We start from the raw sequence: 17325 nt of genomic DNA on the forward strand, positions 1-17325 counted from the left end.
GAGGATGTGGAAAAAGGGGAACTCTCATCCACTGTTGTTGGAATTGCAAACTCGGGCAACCCCTATGGAAAGCAGTTTAAACTAAAATTGAACCTACCATATGACCTGGTTATACCACTCCTCGGCATATACTCAAAGGACTCATCCTATTGCAGAGATGCCTGTACAACCATGTTTGCTACTGCTCTTTTCATAATAGCTAAGAGACTGAAAGCAATCTAAGTGCCCCTCAACTGATGAGTGGTTAATGAAAATGTGGTATATTTACACTATGGAGTTCTACTCAGCAGTAAAGAAAGATGATAATGACATTTGCAGGTAAATGGATGGATCTAGAAACTGTTAATACTAAGTGAAATAACACAGACTGACTCAGAAAAACAAAAGACTTATGTTCTCCCTCATTTGTGGAGCCCAGCACCAAATCCTTATAAGTGAGTGTGTATCCTGATATAACTGCAGGAACCAGGAAAATGGAAAGAAAGCAGGGAAGTAAAGGGAAAGAAGGAACCCGAGAGAATAGTAGGAAAAAGGTTACTAAGGGAGGAATGTGCAAAAAGGGGACAAAGGGGAGTGGGGGAAGGTGGCCTATACAAAGAACTATGGCAATAAAGGGGAAGAAAGAGCTCAAAAGAGGTGGGACCATAGCATACAAAAATTATCAAGGGAGGAATGGGGAAAATGGGGGCAACTTAAATGAGGGCAGAGAGAGAAGAAAAGATAGGGAGAGAAAGGGGAGTGCCTAGCTAGTATAAGAAACCAGAGAGAATCATATTAGTCCAAAAACTTACTGAAAAATTACACATACAATATCCCTACATAAGTCTGTGAGTATAGCTGAAGACTACAAAACAAGAAACAGTGCCAGACAGGAGAAATATTTCTGTGGCCAGGGTAATCCAAGAGACTCCCAAAATTACACAGGCTATTGACACAGTCCTTGATTGCTTCCCAGAACTTGATGCTAAGTAAGACCCTATTGCTGAAGACTGGACATACTTTGGACACCAGATTTGGAGCAATGGAGCTGGAACTGACCTAGAAGCCACCTCCTCTGAAGGCTAGCTCTCATAGCTTTGGAGAACAAAGGTAAGGTAGAACAACTATCAATGGTCCAACCCTACCTTCAAGGCCTAAAAACCACATCAATGACCAGCACAGCAAACAACACTGGTACAGTAGTGGCACTTTTATCAACAGCTACCTAATTGGACTTAAAGCCCACTCCATGGGAGGAAACTCATGTCTGGTACTGTAAATCTAGTCAAATACACATGGCTGGAGAGGTCATAGATCTTGGAGAAAACCCAAGGCTCTCATATCCCTAGACAAATGCAATTTCTTACTATGGGCAAAATAGGAACCCTTAAATTTACAGACAAGTATCCCAATCTCCACCCATCAAAGTAGCTTTTTTTTCAACAGAGATTATTACAGTTACACCACTGGTTACACACAGAGATTTTGTCCAAGCCTAAGTGGATTTTGCCAAAGCCCAAGTGACAGATTTAGGATACAACCTCTACACCTAAGACTCAGGGAACAAAGAACAAGGGTTGAAGAGAACACTAATGCATTTTTTCAATTCTTATCATCCAACAAAGGGCCAGGAGCACAAAAGGTCACAAATGACCAAAACGCAGAGAGTAAGACTCAACAGAGTTTGAGTTAGAGGCCAGCCTGGTCTACGCAGTGAGTTACAGGCCAGCTAGGATTACAGCAAGACCCTGTCTCAAAAAGACAACCCCCCTAAAAAAAGAGATGATTTTATGTATGAAATGCACAAAAATTCAATAAAGTTTTGTGGGGTTTTTTTGTTTTTTTGTTTTTTTTAATGAGAATATAGCCAGGCATGATGGTGCACACCTTCAATCTCAACAGTTAGGGAGGCAGAGACAGGTAGATCTCTGTGAGATCAAGGCCAGCCTGGTCTACACAGTGAATTCCTAGCCAGCTGGGACTACAGGCAGACCATGAAAAATATCAAAAGAAAAAATAGATATTTTACCAGAGGTATAAATATTTCAAAGCTCCTATAATGTACATTCTAAAATACAGAAAAACATGCACACATTCGTTTCCCTTTTCTTAAATTTAACTAGTGTTAAAAGGCTTACCTGTGTTCCTTCCTCTACTCCAGTCATTTGGTATCTCTTCATCCTTTCAAAGACTGAATGATCTGCACAGCCCCCCTGTGGGCCATACTTATGAGGATAGTCTAAAACACAGAGAAGAAATCCTATTAGTGTCACATTTAGATAGAATCAATTTTATAAATGAAAACCTAACTGTCATAATTAACAAGGCCATAAATGTTTACTGAACACCATGAGAAAGGCACTATGCTAGAGACCAGAACACCAGGCCAGGCAGATGCCTCCAATAAAAATCAGTTGTCCTAGCTTTTTGACCGTGGTCCACTTCTGAATTCTGAAGCAGAATAATAATCATTCTTTATTTTGGATTAAACTTTCCCATTTTTTTTAAAGCTATACAGAACATCTTAAAATTGCAATTTACTTCATTTTGTTATTTATAAATTTTCCCTTCAGACACATTAAATTTCCTACACGGCAAAGGTTCAAAACTTTCTCAACTTGAATACAGCTAGACTAATATACTATTGTTTTCTACTGGAATTCCTTCTGTGAATGCTAATTGGTCTTAGGAAAAGTGACCAAGGAAACATGTTCCATAGCATGTTAAAAGTAGATTGATTTTGAATTTCTCCCATTATAATTCAAATAAATGCTATACAAATTTTATCATTTGTTTTCCCTTCATAAATTAATTTAGCCTTAACTGGTTCTGCTTTCAACTAAGCTGTTTAACTTAAATCAAGTCATTTAAATGTTTATTCTACTCTTTCAAAATTCCCAAATTTCTTTCTACTAAAGTTCTCCTTAGTTCATGGACATGTTTTATAATCTACTCTACTAAAACAATTATGCAAACTGGCAAAAAAAAAAAAAAACATGCTAAGACATGGGTAGGACAGAAAAAGAACAAGCAATCAGAGAAAGAGTACATGGAAACACTCCCATTCCAATTATGCAAAAAAAAAAAAAAAAACATGCTAAGACATGGGTAGGACAGAAAACAATGAAGAATTCCTAAGTAGTTTACAAATGTAATATACTAAAATACTACAGCCAGTTTCTTAAGAAAATCTAGAAGCTAAAGAACACACTAGTTTTAACTATCAGTGCAAATACTAGCTAAACACAATAGAAATTTAAGCTGATGGGCAGGAGGTGAGGTTAAACCTGTCATTTAAACTTTGAATTTGTTTTTATCAATTTTAACTGAATTCCTAAGTAGTTTACAAATGTAATATACTAAAATACTACAGCCAGTTTCTTAAGAAAATCTAGAAGCTAAAGAACACACTAGTTTTAACTATCAGTGCAAATACTAGCTAAACACAATAGAAATTTAAGCTGATGGGCAGGAGGTGAGGTTAAACCTGTCATTTAAACTTTGAATTTGTTTTTATCAATTTTAACTATAAAAGACCACCAATAAATGTGAAAAAAATTATATAGTTAAAATTACTATTTTGTAACCCCACATAGATACACCACTAGATATGTCAATGGCTCATAAAACCATCAGGTTCAAGTTGTGAGGTAATACAGTATCAACCTGAAAACAATCACTTTACAGATTACTTATTACTTATAAAGGGAAAGGGTCCTTCAAACAAGAAAGGTAGTGACTAGCAATCCATTTACCAACTGATCAAATTTAGCATTACCTAGGTAGACAGTCTGCTACTGTGTGCCTGCTGGTATGATAGTTAAGAATTGTCCAGCTTCACCTACCTAGTGTTCTTGCCAAACGCATTAACTAAACTTCATCATGAGTAAACACTCAGACAGACTGAAAATGAGAAGCATTCTATAAATCAGACCCAGACCCCAGATAAAGAGGCACAGCATTTAAAAAATGGAAATCTCAGCTACTGGCAATTGATAGCTGCTGGGAGAGGGAGAGTCCGTTTTCTTTAGGGTATGACCTCTAGTAAGACGATCCTAATCCAGAAGATGGACCCATACCAAGAGTGGACACAATGCGCTTGAAAACAAACAAAAAAGACAAGGGACTAGGGTAGTGGGGTGGATTCAAAAGGAGATAAAGGAGGTGTATGATCAAAATACATTGTACAAAATTCTCAACGAATCAATAAAAATATTATTAGGAAAACTCAAAAACTGATGAGGGGAGCCTATGCATATTAAGATACTATAAGAGACATGATATATGCAAAAGAGGAATTTTTACAGTGGGTGACACAGCTCAGTGGTACAGAGTTTTACTAGCATGAATGAGGTAGAGGTCCCAGGAAGAGGAGGGAGATTTTAAAACAATGGTGACATTTTATAGAATTTATTGACAATTTTATAAATTATATAGAGTTGAAGTAATGATAATTTGGAGGACTAAAACGTTATGGCTATTAAAGAAAATGCATATTGAGTGGAACAATTTGTATGCTTTCAAAAATTTAAAACTGGGGCTGGAGAGATGGCTAAGCGGTTAAGAACACTGGCTGCTCTCAGAGAGAACACAGGTTTGGTTCCCAGCACCCACATGGCAGCTAACAATGGTCCATAACTCCTGTTCCAGGAGATCTAATGCCCTCTCTCTTCTGGCCTCCAGTGGCACAGCACAATACGAATATGCCTACATACATGCAGGTAAAACACTCATACACATAAAACAAAAATAAATATTTTAAATTTAGAACTGAAGTATCTTATCTGCAACCTTTTTCATAAATGGCCATGCACGCGCTAGGGAGGTCACACAATGGTAGGGCACTTGGCTAGCCTTAAGGAGTCTCTGGATTGAACACATGAACACATGAACACACACACACACACACACACACATACATACATATACACACAGAGAAGAGAATGCAAATCTAGGGGAAGAGCATATGTGTTTGTTGTACAAATATTCATTTCTGTAAGTCTGAGTTTTTAATTTTTTTAAAAATGTGTACAAGTGCATTGCCTGCATGTATGTGAGTGCACCCATGTCATGCAATGCCACGGAGGTCAGAAGAGGGCTTTGGATTCCCCTGGAACTGGAGTTAAGGACAGTTCGAAGCAGCCATGTGGGTGCTGGAAATTGAATCCAGGTCCTCTGCAAGAGCAGCCAATGCTCTTAACCGCTGAGCCATCTCTCCAGCCCCAAGTCTAAGTTTTTAAAATAAAATTAAACCTTTAACACTATAATCTGTGAAACAAGTTCAAATGATTTTGAAGTGGAACACTAACACCACTAAAGTGTTAAGTAAGAAAAATCGGGTATCTGTTGCTGTCTTATTTAAAACACTGGCTCTAAGAAAATTAAAAACAATACTATCACATATACATTTAACAGCCTACCATAAAGCCTGGAAAGTTTTACAGTGCACTATGCCAAGACTTTCAATTCTCATCTTTTTGACAGACTTGGGATGTTATCATTACAATGTCTTCTTTTGCTACTAATTTTAACCTGAAAATGTCCCAATGAGCCTTACCAAGATTGAAACTGAACTTAGCTTGCTTGCACTGACAGCTGATAAAATTCTGATATGCCAAAAACACTCAGTTCAAACAACAAAGAAAAAAAATTAAAAGCATGCATTTAAATATGCACGCACAAATATATGCTGAAGTTCCTTATTCAGTTAACAGACTTGACCCTTCACTTGAAGTTCTATCAGAGCTCTTAGCTGTTTATATAATGCCAAATTTATAGTTTGATACTATTAATTTACACTTGATCATTTTCATCCTATTTTTCCCCCATTTTGGGCAACACAAATTGGACTCAATGGGCTTGAAAACCAACAGCCTCCAGTAACTAAAACTGCAGCATGATTCTCTCACTTATTCTCCCTTAAGTAACAGATAAGAAAATGTTTAATCTATTTCTCATAAGACAATTACATAGATCATGATGAATCATGCAGCTGAATTACTGCCTACACAAATAACTAAAAAAACCAAAAGCTTTGAGTACCAATACACAAAATAGTTTACCACAGAAAATATAGTATTATTCTTTATTATTATTTTATTATTTTCATTTTATGTGTATGAGTGTATTGCCTGAATGTATGCAAGTACACCCATGTCGTGCAATGCCGCGGAGGTCAGAAGAGGGTGTAGAAGAGGGTGTCGGATTCCCCTGGAACTGGAGTTAAGGACGGTTCATAGCTGCCACGAGGGTGCTGGGAATCGAACCCAGGTCTTCTGCAAGAGCAGTCAGTGCTCTTAACCCCTGAGCCATCTCTCCAGACCTATTATTTTCTTTTGGTCTTTTTGAGACAGGGTCTCCCTGTAGCCCCAGCTGGCCTGTAACTCGCTATAGAGACCAGGCTGGCCTTGAACTCACCGAAATCCACCTGCCTCTGCCTCCCGAGTGCTAGGACTAAAGGTGTGTGTCGCCATGCCTGGCTAGAAAATATAGTATTCTTAATTATTAGTTCTTCCAGAATGATAAGTTAAAAAGAAAATCATTCAATTAGTATGTCATGATATTTTTCCTTTGAGTCAGTATGTGGTGCCTCAATATAGATTTGTCAAGAAGAGTATCAATACTTAAGACCCCCATTATAACATTTACCTTAAGCTACTTTAAGTTCAATAAAGAGAAATATTCCATTTGATGCAATCCTTACAGAACTGAATTAGACACTTTCCTCAGAAGAGCTACACTTACAGTTCTAGTTTATTAGGAAGTTTCTTGAACTACTTTCATGTCCTTCATACCCAAACTGCTCTCTCTCTCACATACACAGACAGGGGAGACACAAGAGCACACAGGTGACTTCAAGGAAGCCATAAAGTGGTACGTTCCTGTAATTCCAGCTACTCAGAAGGGTGAAACAGAAGGCCATGAACTTGAGTTCAAACTCAGCTACACAGTCAGTTCGAGGCTAGCATGAACTATATAGATGGGGAGGAGAGGGGGATGGGCGCAAACGGGCTAGACTCAGTCTTATAGTTAATATGAACACCCACAGTGTGAGAATGATTTCTAAAGTGTTATGTAGACTTCGTAACATTGAAATTAAATGTTTTAAGTGTCTAAAGAAATACTATTATTCTTCAGGCTGGTTTTTTTTTGGGGGGGGTCGTGGGTTTTCTTGTTGTTTTTTAATGTGAGTGTTTTGCCTGCATGTATGTAAGTGTATCCATGTCGTGCAAAGCCACGGAGGCCAGAAGCGGGCATCAGATCCCCTGGAAATGGAGTTACAGGTGTTTGTTAGCTGCCATGTGGGTGCTGAGAATCAAACCCGGGTCCTCTGCAAGAGCAGTCAGTGCTCTTAACTGCTGAGCCATCTCTTCAGCCCCCATTCAGACTATTTTGTAAAAGCATTTTGACTCAATGTTAGTTTCAGTGAAAGCAATAAGTTGGTAGACTTATTAGCAGTCTAGTTACAGTCTCCCACAGAATGAATGGATCAAAACAATTTTTGCTGTCATGTATAATTTAGTTCAACTAATAAAGATATGTTGGTCACTATATCTCGTATTTCATAAATTTGAAAAATAATTTATGTTAAGTAATCTGACATATAGAAATTAGGACTTTCCTTTATTCAAAGTACACTATAAAATATTTTGATTATCTTTTCAAAGAACCAACTTGAGGTTTTGACAGTACTTCACATTATTGTGTTTTGTATTTTATTTATCCCTCTTCTAATGTTCACTATTGCCTCCTTTCTGCTTATTTTTGCTTGTTTTGTTTTTTAAGACAGGGTCTCATGAAGCCCAGGATGACTTTCAATGCCTGATCCTCCTGTCTCTGCCTTCCAAGAGCTGGGATTATAGGCATGCACCACCATGCCCAGTCATGAAATGAGCTCTGAAATCTATTGTGAATGTTTCTAAACGAGCCCCCGAACTACAATGTAGATTTCTGGAAGAGGGAATTTTATGGTTTCCACATATTTGAACAATTTCATGGCATGGCTGTTTACTGAACATCTTAAGAAATAGTAAATTTGGGAGTGGAACAAAAACACCACTCATTTAAACAATCATAATATTACTGATTTTAATATAATGATACACAGGAAGTCAAAGGAAAATATATGCATCTGATTTGAATATCATCAGCAGTTACTATTATATAGCTTCTCAATAAAATATAAAATCTTGCCAAATACTACTAACATCAAACACACTAAAAAGCTGTAATTATATTTAAGCCATAATCTAAAAGACACAATCCCAAATGTGATAATCTATCAGCTGAACTCCTAAAAGATCTAAAAATCTCAAAAGACCATAATCTTAAAATATTAATTCTGAAAACTAGTTTGGGGGCTAAGAAGATAACTCAGTCCATAAAGTGCTTGCCTTGAAAGTACATGGACCTGAGGTCAATCCAAAGCTAGGCATGGTGGTCTGTATTTGTAATCCCAGCCCTGGAGAGATGAGGTGAAGACAAGAAGGGCAGAACTCTGGGCCTTGGTGGCCAGCCAGCCAAGCATACTTGGTGAGTTCCAGGCCCTCTGGTTCAAACAAAAGAAAGGTGGGCAAAGCCTGAGGAATAACACCCAAGGTTGTCCTCTCTCACATATGTGAACACACGTGCACCCCCATAGACACTTCTTAAATTTTTTTTAAAATTCTTTAAGGCATCATTTATGCTTTTAAAGGGAAACATTTAAGAAACATATAGACATGAGAACATTTAACAAGCTACTTTGAATGATAAAATGAGCATTAAAATGCAGACAACTGCGCTCAGTGCATTGTGACACAGGAAGGTCAGCCACTCAAGAGTGGCAAGCAGATAAATTATATTCATAGAGAAATATGTCAAAATGCGGAATATATAAAAACCCATACCTATGCTTGACAACTGATCCAGAACTGTAGGCATCTGATACACCATGACATACAGCCAAAGTCTTTTTGATGAGTTCAACCAAAACCACCCTAGGTCAACACTGCATAAGCAGTCACTCAAATACTCAAGTTCTCAAAAAAAAAAAAAAAGTTTATCTTTTACATACACAGAGATTATTTTAAAGAAAAGATATTTCTACTTCCTCACTTAATGAGAATAGTTCAACAATTTACTTATATGCACAATGTTTCTACACAGTGAAGTCACTGCTATCAAGTATTTTTCATAAGCTGAAACTTGTAAAACTCCACAAAACAAAATTGAACTAGCATAAACTCTTTATGCCTCCAGCACTGTAAATAATACGAAGATGAAATATACAGCACAGTTAACTACAAAAAATAATGCTGGAAAGTAACAGTGGGAAAACTAAGGGGGAAAACTCTACAAAGCTCAACATAGCACACATGAAAAATGTACTATAAAGGCCAGCAGCTGTTTAAGAGGAAGCACATGGAAGTTGGCTACTTTCACACTCATTGGCTATATTTCTGAAGTCTTACATAACAGTGAATAGCTGCTCCTTTGTCTGTTAAGTCATGGTTTACATTAGTTTTCTATGTGAACTGCTCCTTTTCAACCCCGCCCCCAAAAGTTACCTATGTAGACACAGGCATTCCCTATTAAACTTTTGAACCTTTTGTACCAGGTTTCTATGTTCGTTTTTGTTGGTGGTGGTGGTGTGAGTATGTGGTATATGAGTGTGCATATGTGTGTGTGTTTGTATGTGGAGGTTATCGGTCGATTTCGGGCATCTTCCTCAATCACTCTCGACCTTATTTTCTGAGACATTTTGTTAATAAACCTGAATTCACTGATAGAGCTAGACTGCCTGGTCAGCAAACCAGAGACCTTCCCATCTACACTTTCCCAATGCTGGGATTATAGGTGCATGCCACTGGGCCTAATTTACTTCGTGGGTGCTGGGGAGCCAAACTACTCAGGTCCTCATGCTTGTACTGTAAGCACTTCACTGACTGAGTCATCTTCTGAGCCCTCTATTTTTTATTTATTTATTTTAGTTCTTTTGGTATTCAGAAACCCATTCTATACACACTTATACACAGATCACAAGACTGGCACAAATGATAGAGGAGATGAAAAGACAGCACTGTCACACAAATGTCTTTTTATCCTACAGTGCACATAATTACTTCTAAACCAGTCCAGTAATGTCACTGAATCAATTTATTAGATACTCTTAGCATTTTATCAGCTGAAAAAAAGGTGAATGCATACAGATGACACTTGTTTTGTTGTTTAGAGACAGGGTCTCCCAATGCACTCAAGGTTGACTTGAAACTATGTAGTCTAGATTGGCCTCAAATTCATGATCTTTCTGCCTCAGCCTGTTGAGTGCCAGGATTACAGGCATGAGCCACTACACCTTGGAAATAACAGCTTTAAAATGAAGTTTTGTGATTGCCGTATGGCATAACCAATCCCTTCCCTTGAATTTGTCTATTCCTCATAAATTCCTGCCCCTCCCTCCCTCTCTCTCTCTCTCTCTCTCTCTCTGTCATACACACACACACACATACACACACACACACGATATGAGTTTTCAGGAGTTTTTAATTTTGGGGATGGTGATTTTTGAGAGGGTTTTTCCTGGGGTGGAGGGGTGTCAGGCTATGTTTGCACAGGTTGGCCCTAAACTCCTGAAATTTTTGGACTCTTCCCGTATCTTAGCCTACTGAGCAACTAGGAATACAGTTATGCATGACTATGCCGTGTTTATACAATTATGTTTATTTCAGACTTTAAGGGTTGTAGCCTTTTGGGGTTTCTAGTGTTTGGGGCTATATCTTTTGGGGCTATGAGGAGTGCTGGTTATCACAATACACTGGTAAGGGTGCTAGCTAGGCATTTCATCAAACAATAATACACAGTGGGTATTTCATCTTCTCATCTGCTTGACAAAAGATACAAGTTAATGTGTTTACACATATAAACACACATCTACTTGTAACATGTATATCAGAGTGGATTTTTAGTCCTCCTTCACATAATAGTCAAATATGTGCCAGTGTTATCTATGTTTTATAAATTCAACTCCTCTAGACTCAAGATAGAATGACTAGATCCCAGTGGATGAACTTGCACTGAGGGACATCTGGAAACACTAACTTTACATGATAGGGCTTACCACAAGTGACAGAAGGTATGAACTCCAGTGTGGGGTGGCGGGCTATGGAAGGGTGACAAAGGGGCAGGGGGTATAAAGATTATTTTCTGCATGAAATACACAAAAATTCAATTTAAAAACTTTAAAAAAATAAAAAAAATAGCCAGGCATGGTGGTGCATGCCTTTAATCCCAGCACTCGGGAGGCAGAGGCAGGGGGGTCTCTATGAGTTTAAGGCCAGCCCCGTCTACAACAAGAGGTTCAGGCCCGCTGGGGGTACAGAGAGACCCTATCTCAAAAAGGGCCAAAAAAAAAAAAAAAAAGTAATTGATTAATTAATTAATTAAAAATAAATAAATAAAAATTCAGTTCCTCTAGTATATCATTGGGCAAAGGTCAAGAGCATTCCTCACCCCCATCATGAAGACTCCAACAGAAGTCAGGAGCAACCTACTCTTCCTACTGTTGGAACATATTGTTTGCCCTCATTCCAGTAAATACTCAGCTCTAGGTACCGTTTTCTACCTTGATATTATTAAGACTGTTGGCAGAGTTTTCATAACCATGAAACAATACCATGGACAACTCCAACTCATTACAGGCCATTAGCTGCCCCAAGCTGCTCATTTTCTCTAGCTCTTATTTTTAAATCTTGACCCACTCCAACATCACCCATCAATAACTCCAACATTCATGTTGATGATTCTTCCAATACATTCAGATCATTTCTCCAATCATCTTTATTTGGCTCAATTTCTCATTTCCATGGTTCTACTTTTGAACTTCCCATTAAAGAAAGAAAGAAAGAAAGAAAGAAAGAAAGAAAGAAAGAAAGAAAGAAAGAAAGGAAGGAAGGAAGGAAGGAAGGAAGGAAGGAAGGAAGGAAGGAAGGAAGGAAGGAAGGAAGGAAGAAATCCCTTTACAACCTCAACTTTCAGCATCCTATCTTCTGTCCACCATTCCCTGTCTGGATATTCCTTTCAGATCCCAACAGTCATTCAAAGACTATGACACCTTTCAGTTCATCAATGCCTACCACTTTGTTCACTACCACTGAACAGTCTTCCTCCTGTTTATTCAGTTTAACATCAAGGATCATTACAATCATTCCACTGCATTCACCTTTAATTCTCGTCTCCTACCTGAGCACCTGGACTCTCTCTAATCCTGTTTAAATTCAACTCTACCTATATCCCTAGTAACCAGGTCTCATTCAAAAGTCATGACTTGTAACCACAAGCTGATCCCAAGACGGCCTGAAGCTTCCACCCTATTTCCATAGTGCAGTTTCACTAACATAGCTGGCAAACCACAGACAGTCCTCGATTTCTACAGTGGTACATGCCACAAAACTGATGCTGCAAACTTCTGAAATTATGAAAAGTAACCTCAATAATCAATGGAAAAAAATTATAACCGTTCTTTCAGTCTTTCATCAAAACTTTCTAATATTATCAAAGTATATGGGAATGAAGATTTAAATTATTATTTATTTAGTACACTGTAATTTTAAAAGTAGTATCAAGTGGTCAGAGCACTGGCTACTCTTGAAGAGGACCCAGGTTTGATTTATAGCACTGAAATGGGAACTAACAACCATCCATAACTCCTGTTCCAGGGGATTTGACACTCTCTTCTGACCTCCACAGGCATTGCAGGATACAGATGCACTTACATACATGCAGGCAATATACTCATACACATAAAATAAAAATAAATAAATTTTGTTAAATCGACATCAAGATTAGTGTTTCAAAAATAAATGTTTTATCTCTTTATAAATTACATGTTACATAAGTTAAAGACATAAATTCATTTTCAAAGCTTGTTAGGGGAAAAGAAAAATTTCAAAACAATAAAACACTATCATATTTTTAGATCTTGTCAGCACAAAATTCTCTTAATAGAAAAAAATAGAGGCCCAAGTATAAAATTTTCCAAAACTTCTAAAAGAGACCATTTCCCCTGACCACCACATTAACTATAAAAATGGACAATGAAATTTCCTCTCTAAAATTACTGACAATATAATCCTCTTTTCTAGAAAAAGCCTTTGTTCAACTAATGAATAAGGCCTCATTGAGATGCAAAAATCATAGGATGCATTGCCTTCCCTGAAAAGGCCAAACAGTATATTCTTTCACAAAGAATGAGTCATGGGTGTAGAGTATTTAGCCAGTTTAAAACAAAGCCCAGCTTTAGATCTACTGCCTTTCCTCCAGTTCCTCTGCATGCAAACCTCTTGCCTTTGTTTCACTGTAAGAAGCACACATATAAATAATAAATACATTGTGGCACCACCTCAAACAGGAAGTAACTAGTTAACTCTCAATTATCCACTCTGCTATTGTGGGTCTTGTTCTTTCAGCATTACCACAAAACACTCATTCCTTGTGCCCTTGCTGTTCCCAGGTTTGAGACTAACAGGTTAAGAACTTGCCTGAAAGTCTAAAGTTTTGACTGTGATTCTCTAATAGCCAAAAGTGGTTCTAAAACAAGGAGAAATCAAGTTGATGTTGACTTCAAAGCATCATCTCTACTGGCTATAAATAGTGCTGGAAAGGACTATGCATGCCACCAGAAGGAAAACAATAATCATCAACCCTACCGAGTTGTGAATCCTGTCAGCTACAATAACAGCTGGCCTAGCAAGACATGCCCACCGTGCAATAGTGGTACAAATATTATGGAAGTAACCAATCACACTCTTTAGCTGGATTTAAGGTCCACTTCATAGGATGAGTCCATACCTGATGCTGATATGAGGCTTAGGAACCTGAGACAGGTCACAGGATATAAGAGAGAACCTAATACTGGTATTATACTAAATAGTTATCATATTAAACTGACACCTAATGACTCCTTGTTATAGCCATAGATTAATGCATCTCTCAACTCTCATCAGAGAAGTTTCCTTATGCAGCAAATGGTGATTAACACAGAAACCCACAACTGCTCAATGTGCAGAGAAAAAGAGGCTGCAGAGTGTTCATCACCGAACAGGACACCTATATCAAACTTCTGCCTCCCAAGACTCAGGGATCACTGAGGAAGAGGGGGCAGAAAGATTGTAAGAGCCAGAGGTGGTGGATGACCACAAGAAACAAAAGTTTTCCAGACAGCTGGTCAGTTATTCATACAAACTCACAGCAATGGTGACAGCATGCATAAATCCCATGCAAGCTCAAACCAGTCAAAATCCCAGCATAAGCATAGGGAAGTGGGTAGTTAAGAAACCTCAACTGAAGCTAAGGAAATTGTGGCAACCAACGGCTGCTGGGAAAGGCAGAGACAACCTCTTTCAAGGATGGGATTCTTGGTAGGTTAACTGGGCTCCAGTGGATGTGTTAGGGAAAGAGGAATTTACTGCTTGTTTGAATATACTGCTTGTTTAAATTTACTGCTTGTAACCAATTAACTCAACTAGAGACAGGCATCCGAAGATAGAGGCAAAGTGCTATAACCTCCTGACCTGTTCTGTGTCATGTCATGTCTGCTTACACAAGATAACAAGAAAGAGTTGTACCAGGCACATACCAAGCATCTCTTCCCAATTGAGACACCTGAAGGGAGCTATAACATTTTTTCTTGTTTTAAAGTTATTGGTTTGTGAAATGCTTGCTTTGAAACTACTGGCTGTATAAACACGGGCTTTTGTGTAACAGTTGTGAAAGCCTATATAATCTTTACCTAAAATTGTCTCAGGGTCGATTGCCCTAACCAGACCTGCGTGTCTTGGAAGGACGGTCGGCCCTAGCCAGCTGGTTTAGTAAAACTCTGTTTGATTTTTGCATCTCCGTACTCTTGCATTCGTTCTTCAGAAGACACCCACGGAGTCACGGACCCTAACAGATGGACCCACACTAAAGGACATTTGGGGGCATAAATTAGACTCTATAGGCCTTAAAATATACATATTATATTTTTTAATTTTATATTTTATATAAATACACACACACATTAAATTGGACAAGGGGCAATAAGGGGAGGTACAGACAGGATAAATACCATCAAATTACATTATATGAAAACCACAAAAATTCAATTTTACAAAGTGGCTCTAATCTCTCTTAAGAGGCATGCTATTAATCAACAAGTTCAATCAAATAATTGAACTTTTATATGAAATGAATTTAAAATAGACTGCAAAGGCAGATAATACATGAAAACTGTGTTATCATAACTGGGAAGTGACATGGGATGGAGTCTTACCTAAGAAAATTGTCACTTATTCCAAAATTGTAAAAGCAAGGCCAAGAAAGAATGAAGAATATGGAGGTAGGGAAGGACTCCAAGTGTTTCTCCTTCAATTCTAGTGGGCAGGGGTATTCTCCCTATAATCTATCCCAATCCCCAGATTCAAGGGTATTGGGGGTAGAGGGTAGGGGAAGAGCAACACAGTGATTATGCCTTAGAAGGGGAGGAAGCTAAAGATGGTCCCCACTTCCACAAATACAGCACTGATCTTCCAGGAAGCGGGTGGGAGAGCTCGGTCAAGCATGCCACTCCTCACCAGAGACTTTGAGAAGCAAAGGATTAGTACTGACAGCCATGGGGATCATGGGAATCAAATCAACACAGGAAGTGTGGCTTTATTACTTCGTTACCAATAACAAAGAGAATCACTATAGATTCTGAAGTTCAAATGGACATAACTTTTGCACATACTACTTATGCCAGGACCTAAAGAGTTTTATACCAATTAGTCACTTAAATAATGTTAATTAAGAAGTAAGTTAGCCATTCGTGGTGGCACACACCTTTAGTCCCAGCACTTGGGAGGCAGAAGCAGGCAGATCTCTATGAGTTTGAGGCCAGCCTGGTCTACATAGTGAGTTCCAGTTCAGCTGGGGCAAAAGGGAGACCCTGTCTCAAAAAGACAAAAAAAAAAGGAAGGAGGAAGGTGGGAAGGAGGGAGGGGGAGGGGGGGAGGAATCAGTAAACCTGCTAATGAAATGTCTGCCAAAAGCCGGGGTCTACTGAAGACTTGGTCACCTATTGTGCTCAGATGTGATGAAACCTTGAGGAGATACAGCCTGGTAGAAGGAAGTTAAGTTAGACCATGGAGGCAAGGCCTTGAAGGAAATACTAGGACTCAGGCCCCTTCCTGTCTCTCTCTTCCCTGCTTCCACAGTGGCAACGAAGTAAACATTATAGACTCCCCACCAGAGACTGAAAGCACAGAGTAAACAAACCACTGTCTGAAGCTTGAAAACAATGAGCCAAGCTAAATTTTCCCTCTAAAAGTTTTTATAAGAGCAAATAGCAACATAAAATTTGCAAATTGCAAAATTTGTAACTGAAACATATAAGGACTGCTTGGTTATTCCCAACTATTCTTTTGGGGATGATATATCTATCCAGAGTAGTGGGTGGCTCCAAGACAAGGTTAGTGTTTGATTGGTTGGGGTTTTTTGTTTGGATTTAGGTTTGTTTTACTTTTCTCAAAGTCCCAAGCTGTGACAGGTAAAAAGAAATATGCTGACTGATGACACAATGTCTCGTTTTATCTAGTTTTTTGTTTGTTGTAATTTTTGTTTTGTTGTTTTGAGTCAGGCCATGCATGGCTCTGTTGCCCAGGCTGACCAGAACACCCTATGAAACCCAAGTTGGCTTTCAAATTTGTAATGGGCATTCCCTGCCACATCAGGTTTCTTTTTATCTGATTTTTAAGTAAAATGGATTTTTTTTTTTTTTTAATCTTTTTTGACACAGGGTCTCCCTATAGCCCCAGCTGGCCTGGAACTCCCTATGTAGACCAGGTTGGCCTCCAACTCACAGAGATCTGCCTGCCTCTGCCTCCCAAGTGCTGGGATTAAAGGCATGCACCACACACCCAGCTGTAAAATGGATTTTTTAAAGATTTTTTTTTTAATTGTGCATATATATGTTCATGTGAGTACAGGTACTCACAAAAGCCAGAGGTATCAAAACCCCTGGTGCTGGAGTTATAGGTGGTTGTGAACCACAGGATGTGGGCGCTGGGAACTAAACTTTGCTCTGCAAGAACAGTACGTGCTTTTAACCACTGAACTACCTCTCCAGCCCCAGCAAATTAGATTTCTAATCAACTATCCTTTTAAAATAACTGCCATTTCTCATGGTTTTCTCAACTTTTCTGCTTCTCTGCCTATGAAATGGTTGGAGGAATTAATTTATATTTCCTAGAAATTAAGTTGGGAAAAAAGACAAACATAGTATCAAAAATACCTGTCAAGCTGACAATTAACACTATCACACTTACCTATGTTGTTTTTTTTTTTTTTTTT

The 17325-nt window shown here is 38.4% G+C and overlaps 1 protein-coding gene across 1 annotated transcript in view; it reads right to left on the bottom strand.

Moving 5' to 3' along the window:
- Adam10 (ADAM metallopeptidase domain 10) overlaps nucleotides 1-17325 on the bottom strand; it is a 151238-nt gene that overhangs the window by 58973 nt on the left and 74940 nt on the right. Inside the window, exon 6 of the mRNA XM_017799089.2 lies at nucleotides 2118-2218. Within this exon, the coding sequence (XP_017654578.1) occupies nucleotides 2118-2218 (101 nt within the window). The remainder of the gene's footprint in view (nucleotides 1-2117; nucleotides 2219-17325) is intronic.

Source organism: Nannospalax galili, unplaced genomic scaffold (genome assembly GCF_000622305.1).
Source record: "Nannospalax galili isolate Female #2095 unplaced genomic scaffold, S.galili_v1.0 scaffold117, whole genome shotgun sequence".
In the NCBI taxonomy this organism is placed as follows: domain Eukaryota; kingdom Metazoa; phylum Chordata; class Mammalia; order Rodentia; family Spalacidae; genus Nannospalax; species Nannospalax galili.